At 43.4% G+C, this 18,198-nt stretch overlaps 1 protein-coding gene across 1 annotated transcript; it reads right to left on the bottom strand.

Moving 5' to 3' along the window:
- Nucleotides 1-208: 208 nt before the first annotated feature.
- coq3 (coenzyme Q3 methyltransferase) lies at nucleotides 209-16,885 on the bottom strand. The gene is made up of 6 exons (XM_021596396.2): nucleotides 16,574-16,885; nucleotides 6,808-6,945; nucleotides 5,004-5,103; nucleotides 2,255-2,506; nucleotides 1,240-1,399; nucleotides 209-903 (listed from the first exon to the last, which is right to left on the bottom strand). Exons 1-6 carry the CDS (start codon nucleotides 16,744-16,746, stop codon nucleotides 707-709), a joined length of 1,020 nt encoding a protein of 339 aa, XP_021452071.1. The 5' UTR covers nucleotides 16,747-16,885; the 3' UTR covers nucleotides 209-706.
- Between the last annotated feature and the right edge of the window lie 1,313 nt (nucleotides 16,886-18,198).

The raw sequence follows: 18,198 nt of genomic DNA, 5'->3' as shown, positions 1-18,198 counted from the left end.
ATGATTTATTTTAGTTGGAGGCTTGTTTGGGTTTTGTGTAATAGTTCAGCAAGAAGCCAATTATAATCTCAAAGTCACCATGGCTACAGAGTAGAGAGAGGCTGAGGCAGGAAATGCGTGGACAGAAAATCTAAAGAATTTTCTAATATAAAAAGCCCTCTACTGAGATCCTGAAATTCAGCACAAAACTTACAACGAACACCACATCACTGATTTGGACTATATTTTCACACTGTTGAAATGACACTAGAGAGGAATAAATCATCAGATCAGAGAATCTTAAAGGAAACTATTTCATTTCCTAATGGAGGATATTAATAAGCATGTCAAGACAAACAATATCCACACAATGGATTTTTATGAACAGACACATTGTGACTCTACTTGAAGAAAACATCTTGCTCAATAGTAAATCAGAGACCTGAGATGTCAACCATGGTGACGAACACTTCTACCATAACAGATGGCATTGTAATGACAAGCCTCGAAAGCTTAAACAGTTCACACAATTCAGAGGGACTCATTATGCTTGAACTCACAGAACAATCATGGCCTGGCTGCAAGAAAACATCATGTACTTGTATCAAGCACTGAACTATAACTTTCAATAGCTTTGTTTTTTTAGGTCCATTGCCTTTCCTTTCAGAGATCAGAAGATCTGTGCTGCAGCTGACCACGTATGACCACTCTCTCTTCCATGGTCAAGTCAGTTGTACCAGCGTCTGGCCTTAGCTTGGGCAACTATCACGGTGGGGTCTTCGGTGTCGTCCTCGTCGGGGTTCGGTTCCTCCTCGAGTTTGACCGCGTGCAGGGCGTAGTTGATGCTGGTGCTCTCTGTCCAGCTCCAGGCCCCTGACAGAGGGTTATACAGCATCCCTCGGATAGACTCCACATGGAAACCATCTGGGACGGAGTAGAAATAAAGAGAAATTGGTCAGACAGAGAAAGAGAGGGATAGGGAAAGAATGGGTGAGAAAGAGAGGATGAGAAATAAGAGAATGGGACAATTGAAAAGACAGAAAGCGAGCAAATGGATTAGAGAAAGAGAGCGAGAGAGGGTCTCACACACACACAACCGCGTATTGGAAAGTGAGAACGAAAGAATGAGCCAAACAAAGACACCAGTTTGCCTTCAAAAAGAGGCACCAGCACAATAGTAAAATACCAAAAGGGACAGTAGAAAGAGCGAAGAGGAGAGTGAGGAAGAGCAGCATGTGAAGGAAGAGCAGGCAGACTCACTGGACTCCAGCAGGCGCTCCAGCTCCACGGGGCTGACAAACTTATCCCAGTCATGGGTTCCGCTGGGCACGATGCGTAGCACCTCCTCTGCTGCCACGATGGCCAGGGCGTACGACAGCTGGGTCTTGTTGATGGTGGTGATGAAGAGGGAGCCTCCTGGCTGCACACAGTAGGGAGACCGTTACAACCCAGGGTTGTGTTCATTAGGCACCAAACCAGGAGAGACTTCCTGGACTGGTACCTGGTCCAATAAGAAATGCTAATTTTCCTTTTTGTTTAATTTTTACCCCCCTTTTTCGTAGTATCCAATTATTAGTAGTTACCATCTTGTCTTATCGCTACAACTCCTGTACGGGCTCGGGAGAGACAAAGGTCGAAAGTCATGCGTCCTCCAAAATACAAGCCGCACTGCTTCTTAACACAGCGCTCATCCAACCCGGAAGCAAGCCGCACCAATGTGTCGGAGGAAACACTGTGCACCTGGCGACCTTGGTTAGTGTGCACTGCGCCCGGCCCGCCACAGGAGTCGCTAGTGCGCGATGAGACAAGGATATCCCTACCGGCCAAACCCTCCCTAACCCGGACGACGCTAGGCCAATTGTGCGTCACCCCACAGACCTCCCAGTCGCGGCAGAGCCTGGGCACGAACCCAGAGTCTCTGGTGGCACAGCTAGCGCTGCGATGCAGTGCCCTAGACCACTGCGCCACCTGGGAGGCCCTCATTTTCCTTTTCTGTTGCAAAAATGTTTTTTGTTGTTGTTGTGTACACTAATGAATGTGACCCAACAGATGTGTGTTGCTTCGGATGGCTCTATTGTTGTCAATTGAGTGGCAGCGGCACAAGTTTGACAGATAAGAATTCAATAGAAAAAAAAACACTGAAAGATCAGGTAAAGGGGACCGTCGATAGTACAAATCACTCACACCACAGAAAACACGGATAACTCAATGAAGTGACTGTTCTCTCCGAAAAAACAGTCACACGGCCACATCACACGCGAGTCACATGACCCACCTTGAGCACCTGGTTGCAGCAGAGTGTGAAGGTTTCCAGGTCAGCCAGATGTTCCACCACCTCAGAGGCCACCACCGCATCAAACTGCCCCGCTCCCTTCCCCCCCTTCTCAGAGAGCTCCTCCAGAGTGATGGCACGGTAGCGCACATTGCCACGCAGGTCTGGATCATGCCAGGCATGTACCTCAGCTGTCCCAATACTGTCTGCCACCGGGTCAATGCCTAGCACATCTGCCCCCAGTCTACCCAAGGGCTGGGAGGTTGGGAGAGAGGGAGGGTAGAGGAAGTGAGTTTATACATACAATGCCTTCAGAAACTTTTCACACATTTTGTTACAAGGTGAGATTAAAATTGATTTCATTGTCACACAATGCCCCGTTATGTCAAAGTGGAATGAAAATTATACTTTCCATAAACATTTTTAAATTGTAACATACTAATATATCTTGATGAAATAAGTATTAAAACCCCCTGAGTCAATACATGTTAGAATCACCTTTGGCAGAGATTACAGCTGTGAGTGGTTTTGTGTAAGTCTTTAGGAGATTTGCATACCGGGATTGGGCAAATATTTGCCCATTCTTTTTAAATGATTCAAGCTCTGTCAAGTTGGGTGTTGATTATTGCTAGACAGCGATTTTCATGTCTTGCCTTTGATTTTCAAGCTGATTTAAGTAAAAACTGTAACTAGGCCACTCAGGAAAATTCAATGTCATCTTGGTAAGCAACTCCAGTGTATATTTTGCCTTGTACCTTTCAGCAGGACCATAACCTAAAACACGTGTCTCCCAGTGTCTGGTGGAAAGCAGACTGAACCAGGATTTTCCTCTACGATTTTGCCTGTGCTTAGCTCTATTCCATTTCTTTTCATCCTAAATAACTCCCTAGTCTTCACCAATGACAAGCATACCCATAACACGATGCAGCCACCACCATGCTTGAAAATATGAAAAGTGGTACTCAGTGATGTGTTTGCCCCAAACATAACACTTTGTATTCTGGACAAAAAGTTAATTTATTTGCCACTTCTGCTACTCCTCTTCCTCACTCTCTTTTTTGCAGTATTTTAGTGCCTTATTGCAAACAGGATGCAATATTTTTATTCTGTACAGGCTTCCTTCTTTTCACTCCGTCATTGAGGATAGTAGTGTGGAGTAACTACAATGTTGTTGATCCATCCTCAGTTTTCACCTATCAAAGCCATTAAAATCATTGTCCTCATGGTGAAATCCCTGAGCAGTTTTCTTCCTCTCTGGCAACTGAGTTAGGAAGGACACCTGCATTTTTGTAGTGACTGGGTGTATTGATACACCATCCAAAGTGTAATTAATAACTTCACCGTGCTCAAAGGGATATTCAGTGTCTGCTTTTAAATATTTTATTTACACCCATCTACCAATGGGTGCTCTTCTTTGCGAGCTATTGGTTATCCTCCCTGGTCTCTGTGGTTGAATCTGTGCTTGAAATTCACGTCTCGACTGAGGGACCTTACAGATAATTGTGTGTGTGGGGTACAGAGGATGGGGTAGTCAGTCAAAAATCATGTTAAACACTATTATTGCGCACAGAGAGAGTCTGAGAATTGTGACATTTTTACTCCTGTACTTATTTAGTTGCCATAAAAGACGTTTCAACTTTTCATTTGTAATACATTTGTAAAAAATGAAAACTAAATTCATGATGGGGTATTGTGTGTAGATCAGTGACACAATCTCAATTGAATCCATTTTTTAAATTCATGCTGTACACAACAACATTTTTTAAAAAGTCAAAGGATGTGAATACTTTCTGAAGGCACTAATTGGATTCCAGAGTAAAATGATGAACACTTGGCCCTTAAAAGAACACTGTCCGTCTATAGAGCGACGTGATAGAATGAAGCCACGGCAGAGAGAGCGAAAGTGAGTTCATGCATATGGATTCTACAATAGAATTACGAACGCCTGACCCTTGAAAGGACACTAACAGTCTATTTAGTGAGTGAAGTGCTGGAAGGAAGGTAGAGGGGGAGGGAGAGGTGGCCGGTGGGGATTGGGAGGAATTTCGATAGAGAATTTGAGGAGAGTTGATGAAAGTCCCTGAGACGCAGCGCCCCCTTCTGGCTAAATGTGTGTATGGCGTTGGCACGCGTGTTTACAGTGTAGTGCTGCCTGCTCACCCGCAGCCAATCTCCATCCTTCCACAGCTGATCTCTTCTGAAGGGAATTTCCCTAACGACACGATTCTCTGAGACAGACTCATACAGCCTAAAGTCTAACAGACTGTGTGTGTGTGTGTGTTTCTCTCTGTCTGTATGTGTCTGTGATAGAGAGCTATATCAGACCTGAAGTTGTCTCCTCAAATCAAACTGCTGGTGTGTGTTCACTTCGAATAAGAGCAAGGAAACAAATGCAATCCTTTGTAGATGTGAAGTTATCAAAAAACTAACAAACACAAACAACAAACGACCAACTGTCCTTTCCACCAAACCCTGACCAGTCAAATTGAAAAGAAATGTGAATTTAGTTGACATTTAAACATATTATTAGCAACTGGTAGAGCAAGTAGAGCAAGGAAAAGGCTTGCATCACAAGCAGAATTGTACTGTACAGGCTACATTCAAAGTGAAGCTAAATCTGATTTGATGGCTTGCAATTCAAACAATTGGAATTTCCAAGCAGGCGTATGGGGATAAGAGTCTGTCCACAGCAGCATCAGACTGCATATCTATCTCGTTCTTACACACACACACACACACACACACATTTTACCTCAGTGAGCAGCCCCCCGCCACAGCCTACGTCCAGTATTCTGAGCCCTGCCAGGGGTTTCCCCGGCTGCCGCCCGCCATGTGCGTTCAACAGATTATCCCTGAAATAGAGGTCAGAGGTCACACTATGAAAACACACAACCACTCTGTCCACCCCATCCCCAGAGCCATACAGTGCATTCAGAAAGTATTCAGACCCCTTGACTTTTTCCACATTTTGTTACGTTACAGCTTTATTCTGAACTTGATCAAATGTTACTGATCAATCTACGCAAAATACCCCATAATGGCAAAGCAAAAACAGGTTCAGAAAAGTTTGCAAATGTATTAAAAATTAAAAACAGATCACATTTACATAAGTATTCAGAGGCTTTACTCAGTAGTTTGTTGAAGTACCTTTGGCAGCGATTACAGCCTCAAGACTTCTTGGGTATGACGCTACAAGCTTGGCACACCTGTATTTGAGGAGTTTTTCTCTCTCTCAAGCTCTGTCAGGTTGGATGGGTAGTGTCATTGCACAGTTATTTTCAGGTCTCTCCAGAGAGAGTCCAAGCTCTTGTGGGCCACTCAAGGACATTCAGAGACTTGTCCCGAAGCCACTCCTGCGTTGTCTTGGCTGTGTGCTTAGGGTCGTTGTCCTGTTGGAAGGTGAACCTTCGCCCCAGTCTGAGGTCCTGAGCGCTCTGGAGCAGGTTTTCATCAAGGATCTCTCTGTACTTTGCTCTGTTCATCTTTCCCTTGATCCTGACTAGCCTCCCAGTCCCTGCCGCTGAAAAACATCCCCACAGAATGATGCTTCCACCACGCTTCACCATAGGGACAGTGCCAGGATTCCTCTAGACCTGACCCTTGGCATTCAGACCCAAAGAGTTAAAATCTTGGTTTTACTGAGGAGTGGCTTCCGTCTGGCCACTCTACCATAAAGGCCTGATTGGTGGAGTGCTACAGAGATGGTTGTCCTTCTGGAAGGTTCTCCCATCTCCATAGAGGAACTCTGGAGCTCTGTCAGAGTGACCAGTGGTCACAGAAGGCCAGCATCCTGGAGTCGCCTCTTCGCTGTTGGCGTTGTGTTTTGCGGGTACTATTTAATGAAGCTGCCAGCTGAGGACTTGTGAGGCGTCTGTTTCTCAAACTAGACACTCGAATGTACTTGTCCTCTGGCTCAGTTGTGCACCGGGGCCTCCCACTCCTCTTTCTATTCTGGTTAGAGCCAGTTTGCGCTGTTCTGTGAAGGGAGCAGTACACAGCGTTGTACGAGATCCTAACTAAAATAAAAAAGTTACGATGCTAACTGTGGCTGCAGTGCATACGCAGTGCATGGGCTTTCTAATCCTACAGTTACAAATAACATCTTCCATTGATTAGATATCTCCTGACTTTTGCCACACACACACAGTGAGGCTCTATGACCGTAGCTAATTGCAGCTTTGAATGATTTAGAATTGGCCAACAACAAGCTACACGCGCCACTCTTGTGAAAAGCAAGAGCATTAGCATAATTTAACAAATTGCTCTCTCTACGACAGCAGTTGTGTTCAGATCTGTATGGGCTCTCCCGGACAAGTCAGTGCAAATTACACATAACATAGACCCGTAACAATAATATCAGAGATGGCATTATTTCGAATTATGAATCCAGACCCGAGAATTCGGGTACTGGTGGATCCGTGAAGATTTATAACTGGCTCCGACATAGACTCTACGTCTGAAGTGGCTCCAAGTCACTGGATGATTGTGGCATCTTTAATAATATGCAATGGCGTGAGTAATGGGGGTGAATAAACTATAGGCATACACACACGCACCGTATGAAAGGCACCCTGAGGTCGTTCATTGAGTGGAGGGCTGCGAAGTCTCCCTGCTCGTTCCACCACTTGGTGGCGAGAAGCTGGAACCTCTTCACCTCATTTGGGTCCACAGTGGTCTTGGAGGCATGGCGAATCCTAAAGATGCAAAACAATTGTCATCGGGTACTCAAATAGTGACATGGATTAGACATTGGGGAAGTCCCGGGTCGTCTCTATTGCAGTCACACAGCGTAGAGCTCACAATGGCTGGGTCATATATTCGCTAGTGCACACACCCGACGCAACAGCAGGATACATTGACCAAGGAGGCAGTGAGGGCGCACTATTTTGGGGGGCTCATGCATTGGAATTATATTGAATTCTGCTTATATCACGCTATACTAAATAAAGTTAGAACGCTGAGACAGAGACCTTTGAGTGCTTCTGAAGGGACAGATAGGGTAGACTACAGATTTTGCACCTCTGCACTGAGGCAGCACAATAGACAGTGCCCTACACACTTAAACAAGGCTATTTTGGTCATGAATCTAGGCTACAAGATAGAGTAATTCACCCATTACAAACAGCCCATGTGAATGTCTTACCAAAATAATGCAAATTAAATGCTGAAAGAAGTGACAGGTAGCGTAGCGGCGATTTCGCGCCTCTATCAGCACCATGGAAAGCGCTCTACACGCTACAGAAAGACAGATTTTCTGAAATGACGCCACTGGCTATGCAACCAAGATTTTGATTGAAACCAACCAGCCAGATTGTTTGTTACCTTTTCAGAAGTTGCAGCCTCGGTGATGCTCTGTGGAGCATCTTGAGTAATCGATCATTCCATTCTCCTCTAAATCTTTCCCCTCAAAATGCCAGTTGGATTAGTTTAACTGTCCTAGCGCTTCTTCCGTGCTGACTGAACACATTTGTGACAGTGGATGAAGCTGTGGACACTCCACTCATGAGCCCTATGATTTCATTTGGAATATTGTGTGACATGTGTGCGGCGTTGTGGGTTTATGGTGCTATAACACCTTGCCAAGTTCCTTGTCTTTTCCTAGAGTATATTCCATCAGACTGAAAAAGTCCACAACCCCCTCCCCCCCAACTCTATCATGTCCAATGTCCCCCTCAGTGGTTACTGGTTTAAAGTAAGTCAATGATGTCCACAATCGCCAAAATTCTGTGATCTCTTGCCAGCTGCCTGTCAAGTGTTGACACCAATATTTCCCATAGCACTTCAAAATGGTTTCTTTTCACAGTGCATTTCAAATGCTCTTTGCTTGATGCGTGCCTAGCAAATCAAATGAAATTTGATTTTGTCACATGTTTAGCAGATGTTATTGCGGGTGTAGCGAAATGCTTGTGTTTATAGCTCCGACAGTGCAGTCATATCTAACAATTTCACAACCATATACACATCTAAAGTAAAGGAATGGAATTAAGAATATATAAAAAAATTTGGCGAGCAGTGTCAGATCCTTTGGTACTATCAATAGCATGCTTCCTGTCAGAATACCCAGCTTGGGTGAAGGCCTTGTCTGCAACATAGAACCTTCGACATAGGAAACAAAATGCCCCATCTGCAGTAAACGAGTATTCCAGCCACTCTCATCCTATGAACCAGTTGCTATTAAATGAATGTTTTTGGACAGAAACCCTGCAGCTAGGGTAGGATTCTAAGCTAACCTGGGCTGGCTACTCTGTTCCAAGATCGTCAGGAACAGTCGGCGGTGGAGGGGCTGTGGAGCCGTTATCCTGGTGGAGCTTGTGGGAGGGTGGGTAAGCTCTGCATGCACAGCTAGCTGGAGCTCGACAGCATCATCGCTGCTAGGCTTGGCGGCGGCCTCGGTGATTGACGCTGCCGCTCATCGCTATCCTTCTCCTTTTGGCTTGTTTGGGTACTTTGGCAAAGCCAATTTTTGATATCCAACGTGGCAGATCAGTTGGTTTGAGCTGGCCAAATAGGCGAAGGCTAATAACACAACCGTTTAACAGCTAGCTAAGAGGGTAACTAAACTCTGTAGTGGTGGAGCGTGAGGCAGAGTTGAGTGAAGCAGCTTCAATGGTAAACTTGACCCCGCCCTTACAAATCAAAAATTACAGGCGGAGGCGTATCACGTTATTCACTTAGCCTACTACAGATGAGAAGTGCTTTTTATGGAAACCTATGGGGGGTGATAAGAGACATATATAAGCCGATGCAACCGTACTACCGTGTGGCTGTTGCCTAGCATTGAACGTCTGACTGACATGACTAATGTCTGCGTGACGCCTGAGTTGCGTGTTAATGAAAGTCATAATGTGTATAGTTTATATTGATATGAATTAAATCTCAACCTTAAATGTTAGAAACTTACACTTTTTCTGTGCAAGCAGACATTCCAACGTAAACACCTTGATCTATAGTGTAGCTTACGGCTTGTGTATTTCCTGTTATTGCTAATGGCCTAGAAAAGATTGTCCAATCTATAGGTAATCTGTCTTTCCTTCAACACCTCATGGCATGGTATGTCATCTTATCTCGCTGTATACAGATCTAAATGTTGTTAGCTAATCAGCCTGTTGTTAACAGTTCCCAGTAGCCTACATCAGACAACCAATAAGAGTTGTGTCCATGGCTTTCAGTCGAATAGAGGAGTTCATAGCTGCTATCCTTGGGATGTCCCTACCTCGATCAAGTATAAATGTATAAAATACAGTGCCTTGCGAAAGTATTCGGCCCCCTTGAACTTTGCGACCTTTTGCCACATTTCAGGCTTCAAACAAAGAATAAAACTGTATTTTTTTTGTGAAGAATCAACAACAAGTGGGACACAATCATGAAGTGGAACGACATTTATTGGATATTTCAAACTTTTTTAACAAATCAAAAACTGAAAAATTGGCCGTGCAAAATTATTCAGCCCCTTTACTTTCAGTGCAGCAAACTCTCTCCAGAAGTTCAGTGAGGATCTCTGAATGATCCAATGTTGACCTAAATGACTAATGATGATAAATACAATCCACCTGTGTGTAATCAAGTCTCCGTATAAATGCACCTGCACTGTGATAGTCTCAGAGGTCCGTTAAAAGCGCAGAGAGCATCATGAAGAACAAGGAACACACCAGGCAGGTCCGAGATACTGTTGTGAAGAAGTTTAAAGCCGGATTTGGATACAAAAAGATTTCCCAAGCTTTAAACATCCCAAGGAGCACTGTGCAAGCGATAATATTGAAATGGAAGGAGTATCAGACCACTGCAAATCTACCAAGACCTGGCCGTACCTCTAAACTTTCAGCTCATACAAGGAGAAGACTGATCAGAGATGCAGCCAAGAGGCCCATGATCACTCTGGATGAACTGCAGAGATCACAGCTGAGGTGGGAGACTCTGTCCATAGGACAACAATCAGTCGTATATTGCACAAATCTGGCCTTTATGGAAGAGTGGCAAGAAGAAAGCCATTTCTTAAAGATATCCATAAAAAGTGTTGTTTAAAGTTTGCCACAAGCCACCTGGGAGACACACCAAACATGTGGAAGAAGGTGCTCTGGTCAGATGAAACCAAAATTGAACTTTTTGGCAACAATGCAAAACGTTATGTTTGGCGTAAAAGCAACACAGCTCATCACCCTGAACACACCATCCCCACTGTCAAACATGGTGGTGGCAGCATCATGGTTTGGGCCTGCTTTTCTTCAGCAGGGACAGGGAAGATGGTTAAAATTGATGGGAAGATGGATGGAGCCAAATACAGGACCATTCTGGAAGAAAACCTGATGGAGTCTGCAAAAGACCTGAGACTGGGACGGAGATTTGTCTTCCAACAAGACAATGATCCAAAACATAAAGCAAAATCTACAATGGAGTGGTTCAAAAATAAACATATCCAGGTGTTAGAATGGCCAAGTCAAAGTCCAGACCTGAATCCAATCGAGAATCTGTGGAAAGAACTGAAAACTGCTGTTCACAAATGCTCTCCATCCAACCTCACTGAGCTCGAGCTGTTTTGCAAGGAGGAATGGGAAAACATTTGTCTCTCGATGTGCAAAACTGATAGAGACATACCCCAAGCGACTTACAGCTGTAATCGCAGCAAAAGGTGGCACTACAAAGTATTAACTTAAGGGGGCTGAATAATTTTGCACGCACAATTTTTCAGTTTTTGATTTGTTAAAAAAGTTTGAAATATCCAATAAATGTCGTTCCACTTCATGATTGTGTCCCACTTGTTGTTGATTCTTCACAAAAAAATACAGTTTTATATCTTTATGTTTGAAGCCTGAAATGTGGCAAAAGGTCAAAGTTCAAGGGGGCCGAATACTTTCGCAAGGCACTGTAGTTACATTTAGTGTTTGTTTAGGGTTCAGGGTAAGGACGTCCCAAGGAATCCAGATAGCAGTGACCGTTCATAGAGCGACGGGCACGGTATTTGAGAGCTAGGCGGCAACACAGACAAGTGGCAGAAGAGATTGGAGTGTTTCCTTAGAGACGATGAAAAAAAAATGTCCTTAATCCAACTGAGTAGTAAGTAGGCTATATTTCAATAGTGATATCATTAGGAAATATTTACGTCTACTGTGTTAAGGCAAATTTGGTTTATTTGAAAATTATTTTACTTCCCAGGTATTTGCATTTAAATGTATGTATGTATACAATTACTGCCGCTAAGGTTTTAACCGAGTGAAAAACTGGTTGGTATTTTCCCCCATTATAAGTAAGGTAATGGAGTTAGGCTAGGTTGCTAATGGTTTACATGAACGAGAAGGGATCAACATGGCGTGCAAACTTTCTGTACTCTTATTTTCTATGAACAAAGGTTCAGTTTAGTTTAGCTAATATATATAAAATTGTTAGTGTTAACATTTGTATGAAAGTAGCGTTTAACAGTTCGCTAGCTTGATGCAAACCACATTTAGCTTGGCTAAGCGCTAGTTAGCTCTAGCCTAGTTGGATTTAGTCAATGTCAGCTTACATGTTAGTGGTTAATAATGTAATGGTCGTTTGTATTGTTTCCCATAGGCATCCAGTAATTTAGAGTTTTTCGAAATTGACACTGATAGTACAGTGAGTGATATGTTAATGTGTAGATGTATGGTGACTCCACATTTGCATGAACGGACCAACGGGACTGACATGGGCAAGTCCCTTGATGGGTTCCAGGAATGGTGGGAGGACAATCTGAAGGTAATTATCTTTACACACAACACAGCAGTGTACAGGCCTCCAGAGTATTCACCCTATCGCCTGCTGTATGGAGGGGAGCCGCAGCAGTTTACTGCAATTGTATATAACATTATTGCATATACTGTAGTATAAAAAAATGTGTGACTGACTTAGTGTTTTTCTATTGTCATTTTTGTATAACGTACTTTGAGGTCATCGATACTCCACCTGATGTGGTGGAAGTTGTCGAACCAGATCAGAACGCCTTCGAAGACCACCTTCAGCACGGTCTGGAGGTTTTTGATGTGGAGGTTTTTGGCCAGGTAAAAATTATTGTCCGCTGTTCATTTATTTTCTGGCCTTCCAAGAGATATAAGATATGTATTCGTAATAGTATGAAATATAAATTGGATTTATTTATATTATCAATCAAGGTGAGACTGAACATGGACAGGGCGTATGAGGAAAAAGGAGAGCCACCGGAGAAAAATCATGGGGACCAAGTGCCTCGACATCCGGGTGAATGACTTGGCTTGGAAGAAGGACAAAAGGAACGCGAGACCTGGGAAAGCTTGGTGCTCCTAGCTGGAGTCACCATCCGTTAAGGTGAATTTAAAAATCTCTGATGATAACTATTTGCATTTGCCGCCTCGTGGTGGGCGGCATCGCCATGCCGTCAGCAGTACCAACACTGGCCCAGGGGTTTCTCCAAATAGTCCATCTCTAGGCTAACCACTGGGTCACGTTAAGTAACACCCACTTCCAGTGTACGAAAGACTATCGAGAGTAAATATTAGTTCATCATAGGAGAGCTGTAGCTCCGCCCAAAGGTGATGTGGAGCAGAGCATGCTGGGCGATCTCTGAGGAGAAGGAAAGAAGTCACTAGAGAAAGTGTGCATCCTTCAGAAATGTGAGTTCATATTTCTTATCATTCATGTGTTGTGGACGCACACTTTTGTTATGCTAATCTACCGCGAGCTAGCAACTGTAAGGTTGCTAACCTTGTTGTTTCTGCCATCTCATTTCAGACATTTAGCGTTGGCATTTCAGTGTCTCGTCTTATATGCCATGCCCTGTGGTTATATGGATGTATACTGTATACTGATTGTGGGTATTTTGTTAGCAATGAGCCCTGTGGATGGATTATACATTCAAGTTCATGCAGTTGTGTGAGGATGATGGCACTGCTCAGTACTGCTGTGTAATTGCACTCCTCTGATCATTCATTAGTAAAGTCTCAGCCATGTTGTTAGGTTGTATCGCCCTGTGCAGCAGATAAGCTATTGGTGGTTGAAGATATCCCTCTAGTGGTGTGGGGGCTGTGCTTTGGCAAAGTGGGTGGGGTTATATCCTTCCTGTTTGGCCCTGTCCGGGGGTGTCCTCGGATGGGGCCACAGTGTCTCCTGACCCCTCCTGTCTCAGCCTCCAGTATTTATGCTGCAGTAGTTTATGTGTCGGGGGGCTAGGGTCAGTTTGTTATATCTGGAGTACTTCTCCTGTCCTATTCGGTGTCCTGTGTGAATTTAAGTGTGCTCTCTCTAATTCTCTCTCTCTCTCTCTCTCTCTCTCTCTCTCTCGCTCTCTCTCTCGCTCTCTCTCTCTGAGGACCTGAGCCCTAGGACCATGCCTCAGGACTACCTGACATGATGACTCCTTGCTGTCCCCAGTCCACCTGGCCATGCTGCTGCTCCAGTTTAAACTGTTCTGCCTTATTATTATTGGACCATGCTGGTCATTTATGAACATTTGAACATCTTGGCCATGTTCTGTTATAATCTCCACCCGGCACAGCCAGAAGAGGACTGGCCACCCCACATAGCCTGGTTCCTCTCTAGGTTTCTTCCTAGGTTTTGGCCTTTCTAGGGAGTTTTTCCTAGCCACCGTGCTTCTACACCTGCATTGCTTGCTGTTTGGGGTTTTAGGCTGGGTTTCTGTACAGCACTTTGAGATATCAGCTGATGTACGAAGGGCTATATAAATAAATTTGATTTGATAAGCTATAAATAATATGGTTACATATGGTTATGTAATTGGAGGTTGTTTTAAGCCTATATCTGCCATTAACTATTGCATTTAATTTCACCCCTTTTCAGAACCACACAAACTCTTAGTTAACTTAATTGTCAAGCCACACACTGTGCTGTGCCATTACTGCTCTGTGACTCGGCGTCATTAAACAACCTGAACTGGAATCCTATCGGTCTGTCATCTGTGCCCTTACAAGCATCTGGGAGAGAACACATAATGCTAAGTAAAAACCTAACCCTAAATAATATACAGTCCACCAAGTCCTCAACTACATCCAGGTAGGTACTGTTAAAGTGTATGACTCCAGTGGTCATGACACCGCCCTGGAGTTTCTCTCACAACTCATCTCTCTCTCTCTCTCTCTCTTTTCCAGGGCCCATCCCTTACCTCCCTCATCAACCCCACTGACATAAAAAATTAGACATGTATCCTTTCATTTCGGTCCGCCATTCACATTATTGCATGTCTAATCAAACATTTAAATTAAATCATTCAATAACTATTTTTACATACCTGATAATCGTTTTAATCTGTGTGTTTGCTTGTTTACGTCTGTCTCCTACCCTGTTCCCTTTACTCTGCTCCTGTTCTCCTGGACCTAGGGGGTCCTGCCTAACACCTAACCACGCTCCAACTTTTCATTACATCAGCTACTGTTATTGTCATTATCTGCTAAGAAAGAGCAAGAAAACTATCATACTTGGCACATAATGTGATTAGCAGATTAGCTAAAAACACTAGCACTGCAAACACTCAGAACAAAGAGGGCAGCAGCGCCTGGACTTTATTGTAAATTGTAACGTATCCCTTGCTGGTATTTGTTAGTATGTCTTACAATACAACAATGTTGAACTATCTATATATGTGGGTGTACTAATGAGCTATGAGTTTTTTTTTGAAATCATAGAGGATGAATATTGTTTCAGTGTAGATAAGGGGAGGTCTGTTTAAAATGAAAACATGCCAGTCAGACAAGCCAGTGTATGAATCAAATGTATTTGCATATGAATGGAACGGAAATTTGTCTGACTTTGTGATCTGTAAGGTAAGTAACATCGATGTGTGGGGAGGGGACATTGAAATGATATTTTTTACCCTGATGCCTGTTAATTCATAAAAAGCACAAGATGGTAAATAACATTCATTGCAATGGTTAGCCTTTGTAAATTAATAGGAATATATTTAGCCTAATTGGTAGCAAGTATGACGTGGAGGAAAGTAAGGATCCTAATCAGGCTTTTGTTTGTCAAATCCAGATTAAATAAAGGTCTTCATGTGTATCAAATCTGTAGGCGATTGTGAGCTAAATCAATGACAAACAGCTGAAATGTTCAGGCTTCATCATGATCTGTGATCAGAACAGGCTGGGGTGTTTTCGGTTAGGTTTGGTTCAAGGATATGCTTAACAACGCAACTGCACTGAAATGAATAGCCTGATTCCATGGGATTCTCCTGAATAATAAAATGGTTTTATCTGTTAAGCTGTTTGGTCTATGCATAGACCCATATCGATTCTAACGTTTTGGTATTTTGCAGTAGGCATAGCTCTAAATTGCAGAGCATTTAATAAACCAACATTTTCCTGTGATGTTGAGGCTGAGCAAGACCTATAGGCTAGTAGACTGCGGAAATAATCGTGGAGTTAATCATTGTTATAGCCTAGATCACTTTATATAGTCTGGACCGTTGCTTTTCCTATGGCTGAGAAAACGTGGTAGCATATGCTTTTTGCTCATCTCTATAACAAGGGTTAGGCCTATATCCTCACATACCCCCCCCCACCCAATTTGAATCCTGCTTTTAACCATAAGACATTTTCACAGAAATGTGTAGTCTAAGGATTGAATGGTGACGGTGACTGTCTCTGTTAATCCGGTAACGGACACAATTCTGAATTGGAATTCCGAGTTGGATGACCGTTCAAAATAGCCCTATTTTAGCAAAATCGACAAATTAAATTGCACATGTCACGTGATGTGAATGCGTCCGCAGTTTGACGCTTTAGAAACAAACTTGTCTCCATTGACAGTCTATGTTAATTCATGGCAGTATTTTATGGCACTAGGAAGACGTTTGGGGACTTGGTGAGCGGTATTAGTAGCCTCTCGAGGTTTAATTCTGGCATGGATCACCCCCCATAGAAAGATTTGGCGCAAACTTGTCACTCAATCATTTGAACTTTTTTGCTATTTCTGTTTATATAGGGCCATAAAACTAGAATGAGGGGGCACATGCATGGTGGACACACAGAAGCTCAACTAAACAGTCCATACAACACCGGGGAACATTTGGAATCATCAGATTTGCTAACGCGTACAATTATGAATACAACCCTGGGGTGTAATAATTAGTGCACACAATAGCAAAACGTTTCGCAACGAAATCTAGTTGCTATTCACGTGGGCCCCTCTCCATTTGCTTTCTAGTCTAGTGATGAAAACCCATGCAGCGCCCTTCTGAGATGCTCCGCAAGGCTGCAAAAAAGACTACCTGGAACGAAACCATTTTCCGTCAGCATGGAGTTAGTTAGAGAAACTGAGTCCATGTGCAATCGCCAAGACCCTCATACCACATCTGCAAACTAAAATGTAAGCGTACCATACCTCACAACCGCGAAACCATTTTGAGAGCGACGCTCAAGAAACTGCTTGTGATGTTTACGTACTGAAGTCCAGCTGACTGCAGTCCGAGCTGAAGTTGTAGTGCCATTCACCGCGCTTGTTAAACAGCGGGTACAAACCCCTAAGATGAACCGTTCAAACTTCTTTGAATACATGTGGTCTGTTTTTTACATGTATGTTTCTGTTCGGTATCGACAGGTCAATGTGACCGTGGTGTATTCATTATCTTACTGTTCGAGTGGAACCACTGCTGTGCACAGACAGTTCCTACTAGCTACTGGTTCCGGGCACAATCTGCTCCAGTCCCAAATTATTATAGTGTATAAAAGCTCAATCAAGCCAACACTATGAGTTCAGTAACATATAAATGATTAAATACAACTAACGTAGCCTGTTGTCAGGTAAGGTGGGGTGGGGAGTGATACATTTTGATGATTGGTGTTGTGTTGAACATATACACAATATATACAAGGTATGTGGACACCCCTTCAAATGAGTGGATTCGGCTATTTCAGGCACACCCGTTGCTGACAGGTGTATAAAATCGAGCACACAGCCATGCAATCTCATTTCCAACAAGTAACTTCATAAAATTTCTGCCCTGCTAGAGCTGCTCTGGTCAACTGTAAGTGTTGTTATTATCAACTAGTGATGGGTCGGTCGCGAAGGTGAACGTTGGGAACCGGCTCGAATATCAAAAGAGACGAATCTATTTATAAAAAAAAAATTTAAATGAAGATATGAATAATCAAAAGATTTAAATTAATATAATTAACTATTTCAAAGAACGAAAATAGTAATAAAATAATATAGGCCTAAATGCTCAAGCGCACACATTCGTTCTGACTGTCTGCTCAGACTAACAGCCTCGCCTGTTGTTCCTGTCAATCAGACACGTAGTGTCAACCAAGGAACCAAAGATGCATGAGGGAGGGCCGAGCCAACTCACAGTCACACACTTAGCAGCCGAGGAGAGAGAGGAAGGACAGCTGTGAAATCAACAGCTGGAACATGAGTCGGAAGTACAGTAGCATTTGGATGCATTTTAATCATGTAGACAATGTTAGAGCACAGTGTAGAATTTGCCAAAAACAAAATCTCATAAAAAGCCGGTTCTAAGCACAACCTACACCGGTATATGTGAACTGTACACCCAACTGTGAAGCTAGCTGTAGCGGAGCTTCGAGAAACTAGCGGGCCTGCTTGTGATAGTGGTGGAGCCAGCATCTCCGTACCCACTCAGTCACGTAGGCCTACTCCGCGACCCACAGCAACGCAGTCTTATATGGAACAGTTTATGCCAAACGTCTACGTTTGTAGCAAAACAAGGCCAAAATTATATTGCATTGGCTAAAATGATTGTCACCGATTTCCAGCCATTTTCGTGAGTGGAGGACAGAAGTTTTAGAAATTATAGCAATAGTCTAAATCCAATGTACACAATTCCAAGCAGGAAATCCTTTCAAAATCACCTATTCCACAACCTGTACAAGAGCACGCAGACTTCAGTGCGGGAAAGAGTCCAAAAAGTTACTGCAGTTTGTCTTACCACTGAATGCTGTACATCAAGGGTAACCACTTCTTATACATGTCACTTCATTGAAGAT

The sequence above is a fragment of the Oncorhynchus mykiss genome, chromosome 3 (assembly GCF_013265735.2).
Source record: "Oncorhynchus mykiss isolate Arlee chromosome 3, USDA_OmykA_1.1, whole genome shotgun sequence".
Classification (NCBI taxonomy): Eukaryota; Metazoa; Chordata; class Actinopteri; order Salmoniformes; family Salmonidae; genus Oncorhynchus; species Oncorhynchus mykiss.
The sequence above is the reverse complement of the archived record's forward strand: the minus strand, read 5'-3'. Positions and strand labels throughout refer to the sequence as shown.